The sequence below is a fragment of the Molothrus ater genome, chromosome 1 (assembly GCF_012460135.2).
Source record: "Molothrus ater isolate BHLD 08-10-18 breed brown headed cowbird chromosome 1, BPBGC_Mater_1.1, whole genome shotgun sequence".
Taxonomy (NCBI): domain Eukaryota; kingdom Metazoa; phylum Chordata; class Aves; order Passeriformes; family Icteridae; genus Molothrus; species Molothrus ater.
The window spans coordinates 43,818,956-43,843,357 of record NC_050478.2 but is presented as its reverse complement, the minus strand read 5'-3'; the positions used below and the strand labels follow the sequence as shown (position 1 = coordinate 43,843,357).

Sequence of the window (24,402 nt, the reverse complement as noted above, 5' to 3'; positions counted from 1 at the left end):
TGCTGGTTTGCTTTACTGCCGTAGTACAGCTTCAAGTCAGCCAGTGCTTATAGGAAATGGAAGATCAGTGATTGGCCTTGAACACTAAAAGGCCATGCTCATTGGGCATTGGAAAATAGATTGATTTTGAAGAAAGTTATTGTTCCTAACATTGCATGGGGTTTAAAGCAAGTTCAAAGTCCAAGAAACACTTAGAAATATACTTTATTCACATAGGGTAGTGCCTGGTGATGTGGCAAATAGAGAGATAGGGTTGGATTCATCTCCCTGACTCTCAGTCATCCAAAAGTTAGGTGTCTAGACTAAGTTACTCTTCTGATTTCCATCTTAAGTTCAATGGAGAGAAACAGACAGTTCCAACCATTGATTCATTTTGCCTGAGACACCTATCCTAGATTAGGATAAATTGTCTTCAGGAGATACTTGTCCTTCCTTATCTATTTTCAAGAGACTCTAGACAGCTGGCTTAGGGGAGATACTTAACTTTTTTGATTACTATATTTAAGGGTGATGAGTCCTACCCACAAGATCAATATCTAGATATCATCATAGCCAACTCTGTGGTGAATTCCCATACTGCTGACTGGTTCCAGGCATAACTGTTTATTTCAGACTGCCAAAGTTTTTGTCATGCAGGGTTTCATAGCACAGATTTCTGCTCTGTCCCTAATGGCAATGATAAATTTCACTAAGCTGAGTGTAAATTTGTTCTCCATGCTGTATGCCAAGAGCAGGAAGTGCTTATGTTCAGATATTCCTTTGCAGTGCTTCCACATAAGTTTGTATTACGCACAGGACAGCATGTCATGGAAGATGCTGCAAAGCTTTGGTTCCCTGTTTTCTCACCCTTTGTTGCTCCTAACTCAGCCCCACCACACAGGAATCACTTTGATTTTCTTCCGACATTAGTTATTATTAGCTCTTAGGCCAAACGTGCTGGATGAGGAAAAGTCCTCAGCAAAAGAAATAATATGAAGTGTGTGCATTTACTAAATTGGAAGCTTGGAATAAAGATGTTGGTATTTAGGATATTTACAGTGCACTGTTCCTTTTGACAGAATTCTTGTGGTCTTGATCAATGAAAATAAGCGATCCTATAACACCAAGGGGAATGGGAAACAAAGCAAAATGTTATTATAATGTTCTTCTTGCTTAATTGGCTTGAAAAAGAAGGGGGGAAAAATGTCACTGCTGCTGCCTTTAGCATAAATGTCTTTATAATGATTTGATTGCTATAAATAGCACACAGCTGGGTTGTTTGCAGCATAATTTCAATGGTAACCAAGAAAAAATAACAGTGTGAATTCTGTTCACAGTAATGCAACTTGGAGGACTCTGATTTCATATTTAGTAATTTTTGGTGGTGTTTCTTCCTCCCCCTTTTCTAGTTTTTTGCCTTTATAGAATTTAAAACTGATTTAGGAAATTCCAGAAGAGTAGCACTGGAATTGTCATCCAAGTCAAGCCTTTATGAAGACTCCAAAGTTGACAATCCTACAGCACAGGCTGTACACATGGAGCTTACACTCATGGTTAGTTGTATGGTGTAATTACAGCATTCTTTTAATGCTGATAGTAGACCCATGGCTTTTCTTAAGACAATTTTGACATTAATTTGTTGTCTACATCATTTTAATGCCTGAATAAAAAAGAATTTTGAGTGAGAGTGTGTGTCTGCCTCCCAACTCACTTTCCCAGTGTAAGTAGGTCTTACTGAGACATCCAGGAAGTCTGTAGATTTTTAGGCATAGTCTAAAAGACTAAAAGCCCTTCCCACCCCTCCACAGAAGTGACAACTTCTATTGCTCTCTTCTAGATAGCAGTTGATATCTAAGATGTCTGAGAGATTCAGTGCTACCTGTACCTGTTTGTAGATCATCATTTAGATGTGTGGCAAACCTGCATGTTTACCCAAATCATGTAACTCTTCTATCAAAATCAAAATTAGTATGAAAAATAAATGCTGGGAAAGACGATAGCACGGTTATACAGTAAGCTCACAGAGAGGAGTGAATTTTAGCTTTATACTGATCTCAGTCTTACATGTAGCCTACCCAATAGGTACAGGTTTGTCACAAATTTGGGGTCCTGGATGCGAATGATGAAAAAATTCATTCCTTTGGAAAGTTTCAATAATCTCCTTCCAAATGCTCTAATAAATTTGCCTTCCATGAGAGTGATGAGGGCAGTGACTTGTAGGCTGTTAGATCTGAGCCATATACTGTCTAGAGTCTCAAAGCAGACTGGATTTTCTGCAAGATTTATTTATGCTGCTCTTGGCAGGACAAGTCAATTCTGTGCCTCTACTGGTAAATACTGTGGTTAGCAACATCCTGGCATGCAGTCAGTCATACCTGGATGTGAGGAGCAGATTCATCAACAGGAATTTCTTATGCCGCAGCATTTAAACATGGTAGAACAAATGGTTGTGGGTAGATTCCTGATGAGTGTAGTTACATAAACATCTACATGCTAAATAGAAACATTTCCTCAAAGTGATTTGTTTTGTCCATCACACTTAAAAGTTTCCCTTCCAGACAAAACAATAGCAGATTATCAAGGGTTTGACAGGAGCAGGCTTAGTGTGAGGTGCTTAGGAGGGATTTTTTTTGGTGTGTTTTGAAGAACTAAAAGTCTGTTCCTGGTACTGAGAAAGGCTCTTTCTACATTCCATTTTCCCAGCTTCATGAGTGTCCTGGTAATGTGCAGATTGGCAGAATATTAACAAATATGTTCTCTACAGTCAGAATGACAACCAGATCAAAAAAATCCTGAAATATTAGAGAAGGCAGGAAAGTTGAAAGTGCAAACAAATTTATTTCAGTTAGCAGCATAGTCTTAAAATATGGTCTGCAATGCAATTGCACATAGCTTATAAAACAGAGTTTTTCACGGAACTTCACATCAAGAGAATGTACCATACTCCAAGCAGTTAAGTTGTTTGTGTTTAAATAAAGTGGCATTGTTAAATGGTAGGTTAAGGTGCATAATTAAAAACTATAATTTTTTTAAAAACATTAATCTTTTAAATTTTTCATTTAATTTCTAATTAAATGCATAAAGCTAATATCTAATAATACCAGGCCTTAACAATTGAGTTTTACAGTCATATGGTAGCTATTTAATCAGGAAACCGTACCATGTTTTGCTTGTAACCTCACAAAGATTATTCTTAATTTGGAGCATATTTGTGAAATTAGATTAATAGAATCCCAGCAGTGTTTGGTTGGAAGGGTCCTTAAAGACCATCTAATTCCAACTCTGATGCCATGGGCAGGGACACTTTCTACTAGACCAGGTTGCTCCAAGCCTCATCCAGCCTGGCACTGAACACTTCCAGCAACCTCTGGGCAACCTATTTAGTGCCCCACTACCCTCATAGTGAAATTACTTCCTAATATCTAGTCTAAATCTACCTTCTTTCAGTTTAAAGACATCAGCCCTTGTCCTGTCACTCCATGCCCTTGTAGATAGTCCCTCTGCAGCTCTCTTGTAGCCCCCTTTAGGGGGGGTAGGCTCTCCCCAGAACCTTCTCTTCTTCAGGCTGAACAACCCTGATTGTCTCAGCCTGTCTCCACAAGGAGAGATGTTCCACCCCTCTGACCCCCTCTTCATGGCCCTCCTCTGGAGATCCAAAACTGGATGCTTTGCTCTGGGTGGTGTCTCTGGAGCAAATCCTTAGTAGGGTTTACTTGAATTACCACACAAGGAAATGGCATAGACATTTGGGAGTGTGTGTTCTTCATATCATAAAGTAATTTAAGTGAGGAGGGATTCCTGGGGTCTCCAGTTCAATCTGCTACTAAAAAACAGATAAGAGCAGATTTCCCAGGGGCTTCTCCAGTCCAGTCTTTAATGTCTCCAAGGATGGAGTTATCACAGCATCTCTGGGCTTTGTCCCAGTATTTGGCACCCTCACAGTAGTGATGGCTTCCTGTGCATAAGAGGCATAGTGAACCCTCACTCCTATATCATGTGGAAACATCTGCAATTACTTTTAGTAGCCTTCAAGTGGCAAACGAAAGCCTGAATTTGCAATGTAAAATTAACCAGAGCAGGTATGGTTTAGTTTTAGCTGGTCCTGCTTAGGGAGGAAGGCAGTAATATCAGCCTTCTTGAGCTGCTGCTGTAAATAACAGCTCTCATTCTTTGGAGTGAGAGAGTTGGGGTTGAGCAGTGGTTTGTCATTGTGCTTTCTGCTTCAGCAGAAATGGCTTGGGATGCTCCATCAGGCTGTGCATCTGCCCACTAACTCTAACTCTTCAATTCACCCTAAATAGTTGCTGTTCTTTGCGAAGGCACTGGCAAGCAGGGGCACCCATCCACAGCTTTGTAGTGATAAGCACTGAAATCACAACCAGTAACATTTTAATTACCATCTTGGGCCACCACTCTATAAGGGTGACCTCTTGCTTTCTTACAGGTGCTTTAGATGTTATGAATCAGCATGAATCATGCTCTGTCATGGTTTTACAGATGTTTGTAACTTTGGAGAGTAGATTCTTTCCTCTTTCCTCTTTGTTTTTCTCTTTCCACTTCCCTGTGCCTAGGTAAAGTGTTGAGGCACTCCTCTCACCCAAACTAATCATTTCCAACTCAATCCTCACCTAGTACCTGAGGGTTTTGTACTTCAGTTGCTTTTTGGTTGCTCACAAAATCTGTAATTGTTTTGAGTGTCAGGAGATAGATTTATTTTTGTTTAATGGGTCAGGGTTTTATGTACGTGAAAAAAAGCAACAGGGAAAAAATATTAGATTGAAAAGGACAGTCAGAAATTTAACCATGTGATTTTCATGGTTTTCAAGTGGGATATTGTGGTGGTTGGGGTGTATGGTACAGGATTTGATACCTTGGCTGGGGTGCATGGTATGGGATTTGATTTTTTCCTGATGACTTTGCCTCCCAGGATCTTGCCCACCCTCAGCTCCTTGATGAGGGGGGGAAAATGTTGAGAGACAGTGCTGATGCTGTGCCAGCCCTGCTCAGCAGTCACCAAAGCCTGGTGGGTTATCCACACCTTTCCAGGTACCAATGCACACCACGGACCTGTGAGGGCTGCTGTAGGAAAATGAAGCTAATACAGACAGCAAAATCCCAAATCCAGGTCCTGTTCTGTTTATTTGTTAGTGCCTTCATATGTCATGAGCTTCTAAAGCTCTCTTATTGGAATAATTCAGATTTATATTCCATAAATTTTGCAGAACATTTAAATTGCATCATATAGTACAGTAAGGGCTCAAACCTTCTAATAACCAAAGGTAATTTCTTAACTACACAGAGATTATCAGGGGGGTGGCCTAGAAAGACTTTTTTTTTCTGAAGTTTCACCCAGAAATTTTAGTCTGTTCTTTAAGAGCTCACAATAACTATTTCAATGAATAACCATTTTCTGATGAAAACTAAAAAAACATTGCCAAGACAGTCTCAATTACTGCTCAGCTGTGCATGCAACACCATTAAATTATGGAAACCAGTAGAGTTTTTATTTCTTAAATGCGAACCACCCCAGCTCTGTGGGTTGGGTTATTCTCTGTGACATATTTTGTGGGAATAACCTTTGTGGCTTTTCTTCCATTACTTACTGTGGCTGGTCTTTGCTGTTTTCAAATTTGAGATCTTATCCCTTGTTCAATTTCTTTCAATTTTTAGAACTGTTAAAATGCTGTTACTCCCTTATTTGCTCAACTAGTAGCAGAAGAAAGCTGCAGAGATGTAAATCTTTTCATGTCAAGAACATTTTCAAGGATTACTCTGAGATTTAATATTGCCCATACACATATTTGTGTACAAATTGGATTGAAAATCTTCCTTCTCAGTAATGAATATAATTGTTCCTCGTGTGTTTTTCATAATATATACCATTAGCAAATTATGCACTTGAAAAAGCTGACTGATTATTAGTTCAATTTCAGCCACGGCAAATCCCCTTGCTCTTGAATTAGAGAAAGGCTAAAAGAGTCATGATTACACCTGAATTAATTAAACTGAAACATTTTGCATGAGAATATTTATTTAATAGACTGTTGACTGCTTCTGTGGTACAAAAGACATATGACCAGCTTTATTCAAGGTGTTTGAATTCCTAAATCTCATTAGATGTCTGTGGGCCTCCTTAGGTATCTCGGTACCTTTAAATATTTGGCCTTTGATCTCCTCCAAATGAAGTTGCTCAATTCATTAGTGGGATGAATAATGTACTTTATTAGACGTGAATGTCATTTTCTACCAGCACTGACTCAGAGCAGAAGCAAATAATGAATGCAACTCTCTCCCTAACTTTGCCTAACCCTTTCAGAACCTCTGTTATCCCCAGGAAACTCTTGGTTTACCATTGCAGCATGATCTCTGAAGCTGTAAGATTTTCTAGATTAATCTTGCCATAGTTAATAGAATTTCTTATACGGTTTGTACTGCTTTGTTTTCATATGCTTTATCTTTTTGTATGAATTACTGTAGCAGTCTTTAGAAGAGTAATTTAAATTTAGTTTGCTATTATAATGAGATATTGTGACTAATTCTAAAAGGGCTGCTACTCTACACACTAATTAAATTCAAAGACCTTTTAAATTATTGATAAGGTGTTTCCTGTAATAACATTATGCCTCTTGTGATAGGCATATCTCTTTTTCTGTGCTCTGTTTTGATTGACTATTTTCAGGTACAGATCTTTAACAAAGACAGGGAGAGGTATAATTCAGCTGTAAATAGACTCTGAGCTGAACAATACTATAGCAAACAAAAGAAATCTTGAAGAGTGATGAGCATGGTACAGGAAGAATCATATGTACAGAGAGGATGATTATAGCACTAAAACTGGCTCTATTAAGGAACAAAAATTCTGTGAGCAGTGGGACAGAATGAAACTTTCTTCTCTGTGGACCTATATATCTGAACTTGATCACTTGAAGGAATTTCTCAGTATCTGTGACCCATTCCCCAAAACTTTTTTTTCAATGAGAGTGGAATACAGTCTCTGACATTTACATAATGTCTGGTCTCTCTTCACATTGAAATGTAGTGTGCTTGGTGCATCTGCAGCTGTGTGTCACTGTTCATGAAAACTTTTTGGTGGGTTCAAAAACAGCTGGGGGATAGATGGCAAGATAAACACAAGCACATCAGAGTTGTATAAACCTTGCTTTGTCACAAGCCAGGCTGAAGAGGAATGCGTGAAGAAGGAGAGAGTTTTTACACTGTAAGGCAGAGATACTTCTGCTGCCTGTGCTTAAAATTGGTCATTCATTATTCACCTATACAAGTGAAATGTCATTAAGGTCTGATATTGTATTTGGGGGTGTTTAGAGGCTTACAGTATCTGACTTGCATGGACTAATATTTTAATTTACAAGATTTAGAATATATTTTACAAGTGTTAAATCTTCAATTGTTTGTCTAGCCACTTTGGTTGCATCATTCCACTTACAGCAGCATCATGAAAGTATTGCTGTCCTTCATTTAGGAGACTTTTTAGCAGTGAAAAAGGTGCTTTAAAGGTTTCACTTTTATACTAGAAGGGAAGAGCTTAAGAGAGCCTGTAGCATAACTGGCAAATACTTTTGATATGGTTATGTCCCACACGATCCTTCTTTTGCTGTGCATTGAGTATTAAAAGGATTTTGTGAATACAGTCAAGTTAGTTTGATTGTATGTGTTAAAATCCCCACTGAAACTTGACAAGATAACAGTTGCTAGTTTTAATAGTTACCTATTAAACTGCTGTTTTCTCAACCTGTGAGTTTTTATCACTTTTACTCTTCCTCTTCTGAGTCTCTCTTGTATCTCACTGGGGTGGAGTGAAGCAGTGACTGTGTAGGGCTTGGCTGCTGGCTGGGGTTAAGCCACAACACAAGGGTCAGTGCAAGATTTGAGATGGTTTTTTGAAAGAGTATGATTGCTGCTTTTCTTTCCGTGATATATCAACATGGTTCTAGCAGATGCTGGAAACACACTCTATATGTACCACTGCTGTTTGGTGGGAAATTCCTTCTCCAGGCTTGAAGTATGTTTGCCACCAACGGCTCCGCACTTAAATATATTTGATCATGAAGGTTCCGTATGTGAAAAAGGCATTTGGATAAAGGGGAAAAATGCTACTAAACTGTGACTAGGTGCTCTTTGCAGTCCTGAAGAAGAGTTAGATTGCCTAGAAGAAAGTTGAGTAACTATGAAAGTTCATGTAGCAGAAATAACACATCTGGGAGAAGAATTAACACAGAGGCACTAGGAAATAAAAGTTATTTCTCTGGCTATCCTTGCTAGCAAGGAAGAGATGCAAAGACTTCTTCAAGTTGTGTAATGTTGTGATTGAGGGAAATTTGTGCTTAATCTCTCTGTGTAAATAACTAAATTTGGAGTTCCTGTAAGAAAGTCCAATGTGCAGAAGAGGACAGTCCAAATAAAGAATTTGAGACACTTGATCTCAGGCTCAGGGTGGCACCTTGCAAAGCTGAATAAATGCTGTTGAAATAACTTGGTTAAAAAGCCATATTGAAAACTTGGTGTTGACTCTATTTATGAGCATTGGGAATTCTGCATGATATTCTTGAGAGTTATCCCTATATTTGATTGAAAAAGGACCACCTAGAGAAAGACATTTTAAAAGTTTCTTAAACAAGCCAGGTAAAACAAGTCATTATATTTCACAGCTCATCTTACACAGTGCTGATTAGTCACGACTCAGGCACAGGAGAGAGGAAACCTTCATCAGAGTCCTTGTCTCTGAGTGATTGCTGAGCAATGCTCGGTACACAGCTGGTGTCAGAGCCTTGGTGCTTTTATCTAGAGTCTTGCATCTGTTCATACTTTTAAAATAATGAAGAAAAAAAAAGTGCAAGGCCTCTTTTAACTATTTTAAATTGGAAATAGGATTAAATGGAGATGTAAGTTCAGATTTCTCTACAATATTGAGCATCTGTCCTTAACCTGTAAGGGCTTGTATGTAATAAGGAAAATTAAGATCATCTTCAAGGGAATTTCTCACTCCCATTTTACCACAGGGCTGACATCCCTTATCACTTCAGACCAGAAATCTAGCTGAGATGATGTTCTGTTGAGATGACTGCATGTCTGATAAATAGGAGTAACTTCATGTTCATGTGCTCCCTCTCAGAAACAGAGCAGTGGCTTTTACATATTTTTACCACCTCATGCAAACATATTAGTATGATGTTTTTATTCAACATGCAGTGCTCTTAGGCCACAACTGGGTCATACAAACATAGTTTGTATGTAGCTGAAAATTAACTTGGCTTCACTTCCCTAAGTCTCACCTTTTATACCTCTGAGGTGTGGCTCTTGTATGAGCCCCCCACACTGAGCACTAAAAAGGATGGTTGTTGTTTAACCCTAGCTGGCAACTAAAGCACCATCAGCTGCTTGCTTACACCCCCTTTGCCCTGTGCCTGCCACAGTGGAGAGGAGAATCAGAAAGAAAAGCTTAACTTCATGTCTTGAGATAAAAACAGTTTAATAATTAAAACAAAATAAAATTTTATTATTATAACAACAGTTGTAATGAAAAGGAGAGAGAAAGAATAAAATAAAACCTAAGAGAAAGAAGTGATGCATAGTACAACCACTTACCACCCGCTGACTGATGCCAGCCCGTCCCTTAGCAGCAATCAGCAGCTCTGAGCCATCTCTCCCCAGTTTTTATACTGAGCATGGCAGTCTATGGTGTGAAGCATCTTTTTGGCTAGTTCAGGTCAGCCATCCTGGCTATCTTCCCTGCTGCCTTTTTGTGCATCTCCTCTCTGGCAGAGCATGGGAAACTGAAAATCCTTGATACGGAGTAAGCACTACTTAGCAACAACCACAACATCAGTGTGTTAACATTATTCTCGTACTAAATCTGAAACACAGCACTGTACCAGCTACTAAGAAAATTAACTCTATTCCAGCATGAACAAGGACTGTTTTCTACATCCATATGTTGACTGGTAGGTCATGTTTCTAATAAAATGTTGCAAAAATACATGTTCTTGAATTGCAATGAGGTTTTCTAGGGCTGAACTGGGTTCTATTATTTGTGTTCTAGAAGGAAGAGAGATATTTACTTTCTGCAGTTCTTCACATCAGTTTTGGACAAATCCTTTTTTTTCTCTGAAGCAGAAGTTTTAAATTGCAAGGTTTTGAAGTCGAAGTCAAGCCAAAGACTCCCGACAAATGAAAGACCTGTAGTCAATTACCTTCTTGTAAGACATTTTGCTAGCTCAGCTGCCTCTGTAACTCTGAACTAAGACTAATGCTTGCTAGTCCCTCAAGTTATCATTGTTTAGGACTTGTCTGAAAATCAGGTCAGCAAATGCTTTGTACAATGATGTTCAGAAGAAGATTTGCATTGAGACATTAACAAAAATATAATAGATAATTGATGGCAGGTTCCATAGAAGTGGTTTTTTAAACCAGTGAGACCCATTTTGTACAATGCGTGAACAAAAGAGTCAAATTACTGCTGTGGAAAACAGACTCCTTTATGGTTATTGCAATTACAATTACAATTTGAGGCAACGATGTTGGCACATTGTTGCCAGATGGAGGATTGGTTTTAGTGGCCACTTAATTAACAACTAGTAAACACTTGCACCCAAATACACATATTTATATATGCAGAGTGCTTGCTGTGTCACAACAATGCTTCTGGCCTAGAGAGCGAGTGTTATTAATGCAGCCTACTAAAGAGCACGTCAGAATAAATTATCCTTTCTGGAACTTTGAGCTGTCTATCTGCCACCTGCACAGGAGCTCCCAAGCTGTGCAATGCCTTGTGAAAGCTGTGACACTTCAGAAAGCAGCAAAGGGAGCTGGCAAAGTTTGGGTAGCTCAGGGGGAAAGTCCTGCAGTCTCTGAAGAGGCTACTCTAGGAAACGTTCCCACCCTAATTCTATCTCATACCATGGCTATATATATATATGTAAGAAGTCTGAAAAAGTTTCTTAGCTTAATGTATTTTACAAAGTTGCCTGAGCATCTTTGGCCATGGAGATAAATGGGCTCTGCTTCTCAGCTGCCATAATTCATTGGCTGGTACAGATCCCATAGTTTAATTATATATTAAGAATAATCTGTCATATTTCTGTATTACCTCCTATCTGAGAATCTCAAACACGATTTTTTGAATTGCACCTCACAGTTCACAGGAGTGCAGTGATTTATACTTGAACCTATTTAGCTGGGAAGAAGATAAATGTAGGGATGACTTAAAAGATCACGGCAAACAGTATTTCCAAGATTCTAGGGAAGAAAAAAAACTGCTAGTAATATTGTCCTCTAACTTGTAGTCCTGTCTGTTGTTGCCACTGACCAAGAGTTGAAATCCAAAAGTTAGTTTGGAAAATTGAGTGAGATGTTGGCAACAGACAGCATTATGGAAGGCAGTCCAAAAAGGAGCATTAAATTATTCATTTAAGTAATAGCCAGCTGCAAAACTGCAGCTGGCAATCTGAAATGGTCCTATTATGAACATTAGTTAACAGTATCATGATGTTCTTAAAATAAGGCAAATGTAATTCTGGAGTGTATCAGCCTTGCAATGAGAAGCTCTTCTTTCTTCTCATGGGAAGGACCAGGGCTATTATGCCCAATTTTGAGCATTATTCTAAAAGTGTTTATGGGCCCATCCATGAAGGCTCATCAGAGAGTACAGAGAATTGTTTGAGAGCTAGGAAATTTGGTCAAGAAGGAAAGATAGGACAAACTCAGGTTATGTAGTAAGAAGGAGTTGGGGATTGCCTGAAAAAGGGGAAAGGATTGTTTTACCTATTCATGGTGCATTCGATAGAAATAATGGACTTAAACTGCAAAGAATCAGATTAGCTGTTAGGAAAATATATTTACATAAGGATAATGAATACAATAAATTTCCAATGGAGAGTGTTTCCCTTTAAGTTCTTTAAGAACTGATTAGACATACCCCTGTCAGGTATAGGTGCAATAGGAACAAGAAGCTGGTCACAGTGATTCCAGATGTACTGTCCTGTCATTTGGTGGTTCTCCTGTCTCACATTTAAAGCCTGTTTAAAACTTGCTTCTGTCTTGCTGCTTCTATTACAACTGTAGCTGAGTATAATCTGAGATGCAGCTTTTGATTCTCTGTTCAATTCAGCAAATTGATGGGCAGGACAAACATGTTTCCCCCCCATTGATGTTAGGCTAAAATGTGCATCCTACTCACTCCTGTCTCACAGCACATTTTTTGGCTGGTTGCGACTTTGCATTACTCAGAGCATTTCAGCTCTGGCCATTACCTACTGTCGTGGTTTATTGCTGAAGTTTGTATGATGCCTAGGACTCTCATGCAGGGTCTGGAACTCTCCTTTTCACTTGGTGACTGCCTTTCTTTTGCAACTAATATTTTGGCATATTTGCCAAAGACGTCTATTTGTGGGTCATTGAGATCAACTGCTTGGGTGAAGTTATCCAAGTACTGTTGGATGTGGGAAGGTGGAAAGGACTGCTTCTAGGATAAAAGCCACATTCAAGAGGCTAGAGTTTTCCTTAGGAAAATCTTTTGCTCAGTATCTGCACAGCACAACTGTACTACAGTTTTTTTTCAGATTACAAATAATACTGTGACTTCTAAGCAGTGTTTTGAGTTATCTTTACATCTGTCTACATCTTGAAGTTTCCACTTAACAAATAAATTAATTAATTAATATAGTATTAACTTCAATGGGGACTAATACACTGGAACATCACTGTAGCTTAGCAGTTCTGCATTATTGTATGGTTTCTTCCTTTTCTAATACTTTTACTGGTCTAGTTTTAAATGTTTCAAAATCGTAAGGAATGCTCATTATTGATATGGCAAATAAAATCTTTTGACATTGTCCCTCTGATGCCATTTATTTGTAGTATATTTACAATTTGCTTAATGACCAAGTTCATTTATAGTGTTGAGTTCTAGGGGAAGTTTGGTATGTGGTAAGCAAAGGAGACAATTTTGGAAGTGAAATGTGGGACAGCTTGCTTACTTCTTCTCTGAATTTAGAGTTGCTGATATGTAGAGATGAATTAATTCCTTCTCCTTGTAAACGGACTTCAGTTTCCAATAAAAATTAATGAGTTGAGTTTTGGAGGTATCTGATAGATTTGCTGTTTACAGCTCCCTTCTTATTGTCTTTTTAGTCCAGTCAAACCTTACTTCTGTCCCCTGTGACCATCACTGCAATACTTGAGGAAAATCTATGTGTTTCTGACTATTCTGTTCAATGCAATGAATTGTGCTCTCCCCATTCTGCTTGACCCCAAATGCTTTTTTGTCCTTCCATTTCATCCTGTGCAGGGTTCCTGGGGACCTTTCTTGTTGGTTGGTAGTGGTCTTACTGTGTTAACTCTGATCATGGATTGAGAAAGTACGTTGATACAAAAGGAAAAAAGAAAAAGAAAGCAACATAAAACTGAAATCACAATAAACCATGTATTTACTACAGATTCTAATTATTTTTCCCTTTGTTTTTGTTTTCCTGCAGATTGTTTCTCAGAGGAAGCTCTCCAAGTCCTTACTCAAACATGGCAACACAGCAGGAAAGTCATCTATAACAGTAAGTCAGTCTTAAACATGCTTTTGTTTTCCTGTTATTTAGAAACATCTAAAGTGACTAATTCTCTCTAAAAGCATCCTGCTAAGCCACCAGAACAACCCTTGATTGAGAAATGTATTTAAATTGTTTATTTGAAAATTTGCACTGTTTCTGACAAATGCTTCTTTTAAGGAAATGGCAACAAATAATGTATGACTTGTAAAAAAGCCATAACACTTACTATTAACTACTTTTAGGGGTACTTAGATGGCAGTAAGTAACTTCTGCTGCTTGAATACTTTTAGCTGAATGACTAGAACCTTCAGAAATTAATTTGTACCTGCTTTGACACATAAAGGAGCCTCATCTTTCTTTTCCCTTGGGCTTCTTCCAGCTTCTCAGGAAAAAAAAAAGGTTTGATGAGATTAGTTTTAGATGTGTTGTGATGCAACTAAGGACTGGATTGCCACAGCCCCATATGTATCTTGAAATTTGAAAATCAGTGTATTACCTCTCTTTCATCTTTCTCTGGCTTGCTTGGGAGATCAATCTTGTCTGCACTGAACCTGGCATGCTTGTGACTTTTGCAGGTCTGCATTAAGGCTATAATAAAATACTCTGCTTTGGTGATGATATCTGCTCTGTTGCCTCATGAGATTCAGAAGGATTTTTTTCCTTAATGTGTGATTTGCCAGATGGTTTTCTATTGGCTTGATTGTTTGGAATTTTTTTTCTGCCTTCAGCTGCAAGAGACAGCGGACTCTGCGGTAGTTTCTTGAGCGCCCAGGGAGTTTGATTTCTTAGATATCTTCCTTTGTGCTTGGCTGGGAATTGATTCGCTTAAATGCATACAGTAGACTTGGTTTTGGTCTGGGGTTGGAAAGGAGTTCCCCACTCATCTGGCTGAATAGAACCAGGAGACAGTTTTGTTCCCTAAATAACTTTGCATGGTTTGCCTGCTGGGATGATCTGGGCATACTTCATCTCACCCATCCCTGTGGTGTTCTGGACCTCCCTTCTGTTCTTCTTTGAGGAGCACAAAGTAGTTTAGTCTTGTGAAAACACAAATGCTGTAGTACAACTAAAATTATTAGTCTTGTTAGGGGAGTGTTCTGGCAAAAATTAAATCACTGTGATAAACAGAACATGAGATGAAATGAGTTAATAGTCCCTGCTGGCCTCACACTGGATGATAACCATGAAATATAGACCTTATTATGTGCTTTGGCTTCTGTCAGCAGTTCTAAAGAGCAAGTTGACTTGAATGGGAGAAAACTGAACCCAGACAAAAAATACTGTGTGGAAAGTTTTTTTGTCTCAACAGAATAACTAAAAACTGATTAATGATCATTATTTCTGGACCTGGGGACATACCAGCTCTCTGTCAAGCGTGGAAGTTAGAAATACTATTTCCTAACTCATTCAGTGTAGGGAATTATGAGTTTTTCACAGTATTTTGAAAGTTCCTATCTTAGCAAGTTTTGCTGGAATTTTATTAGCCTTTTGACTGTGTAATGTCTCATCCACACAATCTTATGATATGGCTGTGGGAAGCAAAGAGAACATTGTTCTGCTTCTCCAGCTGGAAGTCTGTAAAGCTTTACAGGAGCAGGTTCATTATTTTCAGTTAAAAATACTTTATGAAATTTGGTGTTCAAATCTCAGAGCGCTGTTAGTCACACACAGCATAACCAGATCTTGTAAACCATCAGGCTACAGGGAAGAGAAATGTGTCAGACTCCATGGGTCAAATTTCATCAGCAAGCTGATGTTTCCTGGAGGATGTGACACACCACATATGTGCCTGTGTGATGGTACTTTAATGCCCAGTTAAGCATCTGTGCCCCTGTGTAGCTGCATGTGACTATTTTGTTTGGAGGAACACCACAGCTCACTGCTGGGAGGTGTCACAGCCAGAATAGTCTCAGGTCAGGGAATTTTACTTAATTTAGTGAATTGCCAATCAAGGTAAACTTTTAACTACTGAGAAACAAATAGGACCAAAAAAAAAAAAAACCAAAAAAACCAAAAAACTCCTAGGGAAAATACTTTTCCTGCCCCTCTCCTGTACTCAACTACACTTCTGACACCTCTCCTGCCTCCTTCATAATCTTCACTCCCTTTGCCTTCACTTCATGTTGTGCTCAGTCCCTTTGATGAGGTGTTGTGGGACAAAGGTCAGGATCAGAAAATAGTGATTTTTTTGCTGCTCTTTGAGGTTTTTTTCTCTCATTTTCTTAGTTCTGCTCTGTCTGGACTCACACACACCCTTCAGGGGCATCTCTGCTCCAGGTTGGGTGTTACCTGTGGGTGTACATCTTCATCAGAGGTGCCTCCTCCAGCATGGAGCACCTCCTTCAGAGAGTGAGTCTCCAGCTGTGTCCCCACAGCATGGCCTTCTCCATTTCCCCTCCTGGATCATCTTTAGGGTGGTGTTGCACAGCTCCTACCTCTCCTTCCTTTCTGTCTCTTGCCTCTGGCAGCTGCTGCCCTTCTGACATAGGTTCAGAAGATGCATATGACACCCCATATGCACCTCTGATGGGTTTGATGTTTTGGGGTGCAGTCAAACCAGTCTGGCAAATTTTTGGGTTTTCCCAGCACTCCTCAAGGACTTCAAGTGGTGGAGACAGCCAGATCCTGTCTGGGAAGCTGCCATGGCTGCCATGTGTGTGGTCATGAGCATGAAACACCTGGGAAATAGGTTATTTTGGGAGATTTAATCCATGGGGAGAACATTTACAATAGAGAAAAAGTTTTAAAGCTGTCAAATAGAATATAATGTAGTTTATTTCAAAGAATATTTTTCAGTGAAATATGCCAGGTTTGGTTAGTGCCTTCTCTCCCCTGAGGCATTTTAATGGCTTACTTAGGAAACTGGTTTAGTTGGTTCTGTTGGGTTTTTTTATGACGTTGCACAGCACAGTGACTGGCATCATTACTGATATAGCTTACACCATCTGAAAGAATCACACTACATTATTTTAGCATTACTTGCTTCTGACTCTATCCACATCAAATTGTTTTGCCAATGTGGCTATTGCAGAAAAGCTATATCAGGAGAGCTATCCTGCTGTAAATGTGCCTTTCATGGCAGCTAATGCCAGGTGACTTCACTCCTTTTTTCATTTATCTTGCCAAATGATGCTGAAGTGGCATAAAAATAATTGGGCTTTAGACCCGAGTAATACAACCCTTGTAGAGCGTTTTTGTCCCTTGGACACTGGGAGATTGTGTAATTCTCTGTTTTCCACTCTGAGGAGGAGCACTTGGTCAGAGGAAAGGGCTCCCTGGTGGATGTGGGTGTCTGTCCATGGACAGGTGATTGACAAGGCACAGTTGCATGGCACAAAGTGATTTAGGTTTGTGGGCTGACCAAGATGATGTCCTTCCTGATGGCAAAGAGAAACACATTAACTTGTTCCACACTTCAGTTTCCTAAATGGGGTCTGCAGTCTTCACACACTGAAAAATGGCATAGTTCTCCCCTTCCATTACACCATGCACAACTCAAATGTAGCTTTCCATTTCATTTAGGTGATCGCTGAGGAATTGTCTGGCAACGATGACTATGTTGAACTTTCATTCAGTGCACGGAAATTGGATGACAAGGTAAGCTGCTCGATATTAACCTTTCTGAAAGATATAAGAATGCCTGCAAATATAATTTGATGAGATCTTCCATGACAGATTTTTTTTAACCTTGTGTTATTAAACACATCAGGGTTTTCAGATGGATGTTCACAATGAGGCTTTCCTCGGGTTGCAAGTAATTAAAAAAAAACCTCAAGGAAATCTAATTAAAATCAAGACAAGTTAATTACACTACAACCAAGACAATTTAATTATGTAAAATGCCACAGATCAGAAGTGTTTAGAGAAGTGAACTTTCTGTGAGTAGTCAATGATGTTATCATTGAAGTTTCCTAAAATACAGCTAGAAAACTTCATAACAGCTCAGTCATGATACACATTTTGTGCAACAAAAAGTGTTTCAAATGTGAGAAAAAGACTTGCATATTTGTTAAAAACTTTTTCCCTCTCTAGGAAGAAAACTTTCCACTGATTCAAGTACTACTTAACATTATAAGGACCTCTTTCTGAAATTATCCGTTATTGTTTAGCAATTTACATATAATAGCATCTCAACTCACAACCCAAGAAAACCTGATGTCTGCTTGTACCACTCTCTGTCATTTCAGTGTAATAGCAGGCATAGAATACTCTGAGGTATATAGTCTCTTCTTATATAAGAAGGTGCTTCTAATTAGAAGGAAATGACAGAAACTATAAAAAGGTTTAGGATGGCGATGCCCCAAGTGTGTTCTTGTAAACATCTGATGTGAGTGTAGCTTAAAATCAAATCAGTTAAACTACTTTTGGATACATATACATCAGGTTTGCAAAATCAGATTGTAACTTATGAAAAATATTTTTACTTGAAACAACCAGAAAATCTCAGGCAAGCAGAAAGTACACTGAAAGATGAATAGTACTGGAATATAACTTCAAAATAAACTTTTTAAAATTTATAAAATTTTACTGTGCTCAGGATCATTAACAATCATAAATGATCAGGACCTGAATTTGCATCTCATCTGAAAGATAAATTACTTTCCTCTTTCAGAGTTGCTGCAGTCTGAGCGGTTTTGAGTTGCATAATTTATTTAGGTGTCAAAATGTAAATTTAACAGCTTTTCTTTAGACAGATATCTTTAGAGGTGATTCCCAGACTTGTACACAAGTTTCTTCCCGTTCCACATGCTGTCGCATCTAGAAAAAAGGAAAGGACATAAGCAACATAATAGGACTTCACTTAGTTATTGCTTTCCACAAATGCAAAATGTAATCTGCTTTAAATATTATGATTGCTTCTAGCTCTTGTTGGTATGAATTAAAAGGACACTGCCGGAATGCAATTCTGAGCCAGGTCAGTGTTGTCTGAGCAACAGTTTTACAGTGATTGAAACACTTTATGGGGATAAGGTGAGAAGATCAGTCTGAAATACTGCAATAGTGTTGTCATTCTTGCCATTTTAACATGTCCAGTCAAGGTGGGCTTCATCTAAAAAAGAATTCTTGGATGATGCAGTGTGCATGTCAAGCAGTGACTCATCATGTCTTATCTGAATCCAAACTCCTCTCTTCAACTGATGAAAATCTCCTGAAATCTATTGCATTGAAAGAAGTCTTTCAATTTCCTCCAGCTAAAGATGTAGCTCAATACCTGGCTGAAATTTGATTTACTTCCTCTATAAGAAAAGCGTACAGCTTATAATGAACTTTGACATCATTAGATGCAAGGCACTATTGGTAATTATTTTTACTAAGGTTTGAAATTACTTTAAATTTCATAGTTCAGCCATTGGTGAAAAAGAATGAGTGCTCTGATGTCACAAAAAGGGAAATGAACAACAAAGAATTGAGAAGAGCCGATTTTGTAAAATGCTAGGCATGGTTTTGCATGACTCTCCTCACTCAGAAGTGACCACCTGAGTAGAGATGTAACATCAGAGAAATAAACTGAGGGTTGAAACTGGCTTTGGAGTCTCCTGAAAAACAGAGGAAGCCTCTGTATGTATTTCCTACACTAAGGAAAAATACTTTAACAACGCATTTTTGGAAACTTAAACAGAATTTGTTGATCAGATTTAACAGGGAGGATATGTTTGTTGCATGTTTTTTACTCTCCTGACGTAAAACTGCAAGAATTTTAGAGAAGCTACAGAACAAAGCTTAATAATTTTTTCCTACTGGAGTGGTGGAAACATTCAGTGAAAAATTATTGGAAAATTATGGATATGAATGTTTCCTTTAGTTAACTGACTATAGCAGAAATAGCGGTTTTTTTTTTTTTATTACAGTGCTTATTTGGAAGGTATAACTGCTTTTTCATGTTTTATTGAAGCCCTGTCAGCTCAAATGGCACATCTTTGTTTCAAGAGATCCACTGAGAACACTTCACTGTGGAACAATAACTTTTGGAAAGGTTTTATTGCATTAATAGCTGTGTCACAATTACTATAACAAGCAGCTACATTTTTTACGATAGCTATAATAAATTATGAGCACTGAGGCAGGCAAACTGCTTTTCCTGTTCTGAGAGAAGCAGTTACCATTCTTTGGGAAAGATTATCCAGCTAATATCTGCAAAATATGAGCTAATATTGCTTTTTTATATAGTCCTTTGGTATTAAACTACTACCGAAAAAGCCTCATCAAATGCCCTGTTGCATAGTATTCAAAATTTTAATCTTTTGGCTGCTTCACCCTTCTTTAAGGGACCTTTGACTTGATCCCCAATCCTGGATTTTAAAAATTGTTGGGCTCTGAAAATTAATCTACTAAAAAATGTGACAAACTAGGTGCTTAGAAACAGATATATCTAATTTTTTTAAGTCTAGGCCATGTGCTTGTGTTATTACTGTATAGCTGCTGCACATACTGAAAGAACAATGTGCATTATACCACCAGCAAATGTATTACATTAATCATTTAAATATTGTTAAAATAGCACAATATATTGCAGCTATTCTTCTTTCAGAGGATATTCTTGGGGGATAATACAAAGCTATTAATTTCAGCATAACAACCAAAAAAAGTTAATTGTGAAAGCAAATGTTTCTTTAGCTTATCATTTCTACTTATTGCAAAGCACTTCCAATATAGAAGGATTTTTTTTGTTCATAGCTCAATTCTGATAGTAATTAGGCCTTGTTTTTGCTTTGGAGGGGGAGTAATATCAACAATCATCCAGCATTAAAATCTTTCCTTTTATGTGGTATTATCTTGGTAGTTAAAACCAGAAATTGTTTCCTTTGTGCTGATGTGCTGTTGTACCTTTATGATACTTGGCTAGGAATGATACTGTATTTTGAGCATTAAATGAAATCTTGTCTTCCTTTCTGAATTCTTTTGCACACCAGAGTGCATTCTTTGGATGTATTATTTTGAGGTACTTTCTTTCAAATAACTAATCAATTTGTGTTTGATTAAGAAACTCAACATTAAGCTTTTACCCAGCTTCAATCAGAATGCTTATGTGTGAGAAGAGGCAGCTCAATCTTTTTTAACCCTATGCACTCTGGATTTTCATGTCACCATGATTAAACCAGCACCCTCTCTCTCTGCTTGTTCTCTTTGCTATACACTGGTAATCTGGCAGAATTTGATCACCAAAATCCCCCATGTCCTAGAAGTTTCGAATTTTGAGTGGTGTCTAGATACTAAATCTTCATCAGGGCCTTGAGGCAAACTCTAGAGTTATTTAGTTGAATTTGACACTGGTTTTACAGAGGTTGATATAAAATGTCCTGTTTACCATGTAGCTGGAACAAATAACCAAGCATACAGCTTTGTTGTTCCATGCTCCCCATGAAAGGATTTGACAAATAAATCTTCATGAGCTTTGCATCAGCTGTTAAACGGGCCACTAAGTTTTCTCTAGAAAGTGAAGAAGCAGATCAATGACAAAACAGCCCACTCAACACAACATTATGTCATTTTTAGGGGATGACAAGACTTTAGGTCCCTTGAGCCTTGCTCAAGGCTTTGTGGTCTGTAGGAACTCATTTTCTTCTCCAGACATTCAAATTCAGGTGTCCCTTTTCAAAGCCCTGAGTTCTTTGTTTGCTTTGAACTTGTGGAATTGTAAAAATGCCCTAAAAATAATTTTGCAAGGCCTAGACTTTGGCTAACATCTTATCCAAAATTGTTCCCAAACCAATGGTTTTGCAGTTAATCAAAAATAGCTATAGTAGACATTTGGTGAGGAGAAATTAGTAGAATTATATCTATTAGAGTAATTTTTATTAACACTATCATAGAAATACTTGGATACTGAACAGACTTTTTCACTTCTCCAAATTGACATGGGGTTTGTGGTTTTGGATATGTCCTGTACAGAAGAATAATATTCATACGCACAAAGTTAATCATGTGGCTCTTTTGAAGAAGAAAATTAAGAAGGGACTTGAAACTATAGGAAATGGACTTGGTGCTTTTAAACCCTACTTTTTCAGCATAGCACAGTTAGAAATTTGAAGGTTTCTCCCTCCTGGTTTAGCAGCCAGTTACTTTTCTTCCCCCAAGCCAGCATGTCCAGAATAAATGAGATGTTGAAACAAAAGAGCCTGTGACCAAACTGAAGCAGCACTATAAAAAAGGCAACTTCATTTAGGTTTGTGTAAGAAAGTTCAGGGTTGTTAGCTGGATACAGGACTGGGAGAAGGTGTTTTGCAGTGTGTGAATGTGAGCCTTGGTGTCTGTCTCAGATTTGCCTAGTGATATCAAGTTATTTCCTGCATTACACTGCTGTGTTTGTCATCTTAGCATGGGCCATGTTACCACACCCTGAAGAGGACTTGCTTCTCTAATCACCTCTAATCCATTGTGACAGGACTTGTGTTGTTTGCAGCACAATGTCTTGGCCAATTAATTTCTGTTTTGAGAGGGTAGGTGAACAGTGTGCAATTCAACCCCAGTGTGGAATATGCTTCAAAGTGCAATGTGTTAAAAAACTGGTGTCAAAAGATCTAACAGGTGTGAAGGAAAAAAGAAGCCAGCTAGGTGGATGACAGAGCTAATGCTCAGGAAACTGGGCTGGGTGTAAGAAGGGAAGAGGTTGTAAAATGACATTTTACAGTTTTGCATGCCATGATTAAATAGTCAAACTGAGAACAACAACATTACCACAGAAATCCTTGTGAGACAAGGACAAGAATGACGTATTGCTGAGAAACACCAAGAGGTCTCACTAAAACTACTCTGGCTCTTCCTTTTCATTAGCAGTCAGGGAAGAACCCAGTGCAATGTGTCTGAAAAGCTCAAAGAAAAAGAAGCCTCGAGAGTAACTTGTCCTGTATTTTGTTTTAGGATTTTTTCAGCAAATCTGATCCTTTTCTGGAGATTTTTCGGGTGAATGATGATGCAACCCAACAACTTGTCCACAGGACTGAGGTAAGGAATAGAGTTGAATTCACTTTCCAAGGACACAGATGAGCTGTCAGGAGGCAAGTTTATGCTTCCCATGTCACAAAGGGAAGTGGTTTTAAATGTAGGTGTGCAAACACTCACACTTTAAAACACCTCCTGTAGCCGCATTTCTCTTCACAGAGAAAAGCAAGGCACAACTTCCCAAGGATTTTCTGGGAATCGCAGCAAGGAACCTCAGAGAAAGAAAAAACAATTCTTATCTCATTTGCTGCTCCTGTGTTGTGCCAAAGTAGAATGCAATATGGAGATTGTTTACCCAAAGTGATGGTGTTTTGTTTCCTTGGCCTGTTAGGGCCAAGTGCGTGTCCAGACTGCCGGTCAGCAGACAGTCACGAGATTTTGTTCAGTTGAGTTGAATTGAGTTGGGTGCTCGTGCAGATTCAGTTTAGATGTAATGTGATATAGTGTAATGTAGTATAGAATAATATAGTATAATAAAATAATTAATTAGCCTTCTGATATCAATGGAGTCAGATGCATCATTCCTCCCGGACATCGGGCAAAAATATCACCGATACACTTCCCAGTGTTACACTCTAGTGTCATTAACTAATGGGTATCAGGTCTTAGCTTATGCACCTTACAGTAAAGGAAGATGAAACCGAAGGTCCAAAACTAATTTAACTGGCAGATAGTCTGTTGAAGTTCAGGAGATAAAAGTACTAGATTTAGCCAAAACCAGGCTACAGACTGTATCACATTTTCCCATTAATACTATGTTGCTTCTTCCCCACCTCCTCTCAGGGATTGTAATCTGGGTGCTTTACACTTGTTTCTTATCACCCAGTGACATTACTACTTCATGGTAATGACTGACACAGTCTTAAAAAGCAGCATTTAGGTTTATAGGGTGGAGCTGTGGCAGGTGTTAGGGGTTATAAACCTGTTATGGATTCCAGAGTTTTCCCAGCAAGGCAAATGATGTGCCTGTTAATTGATGTTGCCCATCCCCACTGCCCAGTCCTGCATGTCTTGCATTGCTTCCAGTTCAGTTCTGCACCTTTTCCCTTGTCAGTTATCTCCCACTGAGGTGTGTCAGTGCTGGAGAAATGTCTGTAACATCATCTGTGGGTATGTGTGGGTCCATTTCCCACTCCTGCTCCTTTTGGGGGCTTTGCAGAGGAAGAGTGTTGGAAACTGCCAGTGGCTCAAGGGCTCATATCTCATTGGATGTAGTTCTGAAAACTCCAGCTGAGCTCTGCTTTCTTCTCTTGCTGGTGAATGTACTGTATTGAGAATTGTGGCTCTTGTTAGCATTCTGCTGAGAGATGTGGAAATGTAAAGGGTTCTCTTTCTTCTTTTCACTTACAGGTAGTGATGAATAACTTAAATCCAGCATGGAAGACCTTTAAAGTGTCTGTAAATTCTCTGTGCAGTGGAGACCAGGATCGCAGGCTAAAGGTCAGAAGTAATTCCTGCTTTTTTAAGTTTTACTCATAGAAAACAAAAGTTGGTCTCTCTTTTTCAGCTGTAGATTGCTATTCTGCACTTGCCTCTTCTTTGATGGAAAAGATGATCACACAGCTGCATTATGATTACCATAATCAAATTAAGGATGCATAAAAGTGGTAATCCACTGTAATCAGTAGATTATGCTCTATATTTCTTACAGTAACCTCAAAAAATATGGGGCTGTTTTTCCCAATCAGTTGGATAATTTAAATCTAGCATCATTTAACTGGTGAAAGTTTACTCAGGGGAAGAGGCAGCCCTACCACAATTTTAACTACCATTTCCTCACTTCTATATCTGGAGGCCTTCTGTAAAAGAAACACTGAAATAGGAGATTTTTTATTGTACCTGAAGAATAGGTTGGCCACAAAAAGACATGTACCATAGTAATGGAAGTGTTTCTAGTCAGCAGAAAGACAGATAATTGGGAACATGG

General features: G+C 38.5%; 1 protein-coding gene across 3 annotated transcripts in view; it reads left to right on the top strand.

Moving 5' to 3' along the window:
• Positions 1–24,402, top strand: part of CPNE4 (copine 4) — a 230,158-nt gene that overhangs the window by 118,657 nt on the left and 87,099 nt on the right. For all 3 annotated transcript variants that reach the window (XM_054518626.1, XM_036398756.1, XM_036398747.1), the window contains 4 exons: positions 13,470–13,541; positions 17,058–17,132; positions 22,395–22,478; positions 23,826–23,915. In XM_054518626.1, coding sequence (XP_054374601.1) covers positions 13,470–13,541; positions 17,058–17,132; positions 22,395–22,478; positions 23,826–23,915 — 321 coding nt within the window. The remainder of the gene's footprint in view (positions 1–13,469; positions 13,542–17,057; positions 17,133–22,394; positions 22,479–23,825; positions 23,916–24,402) is intronic.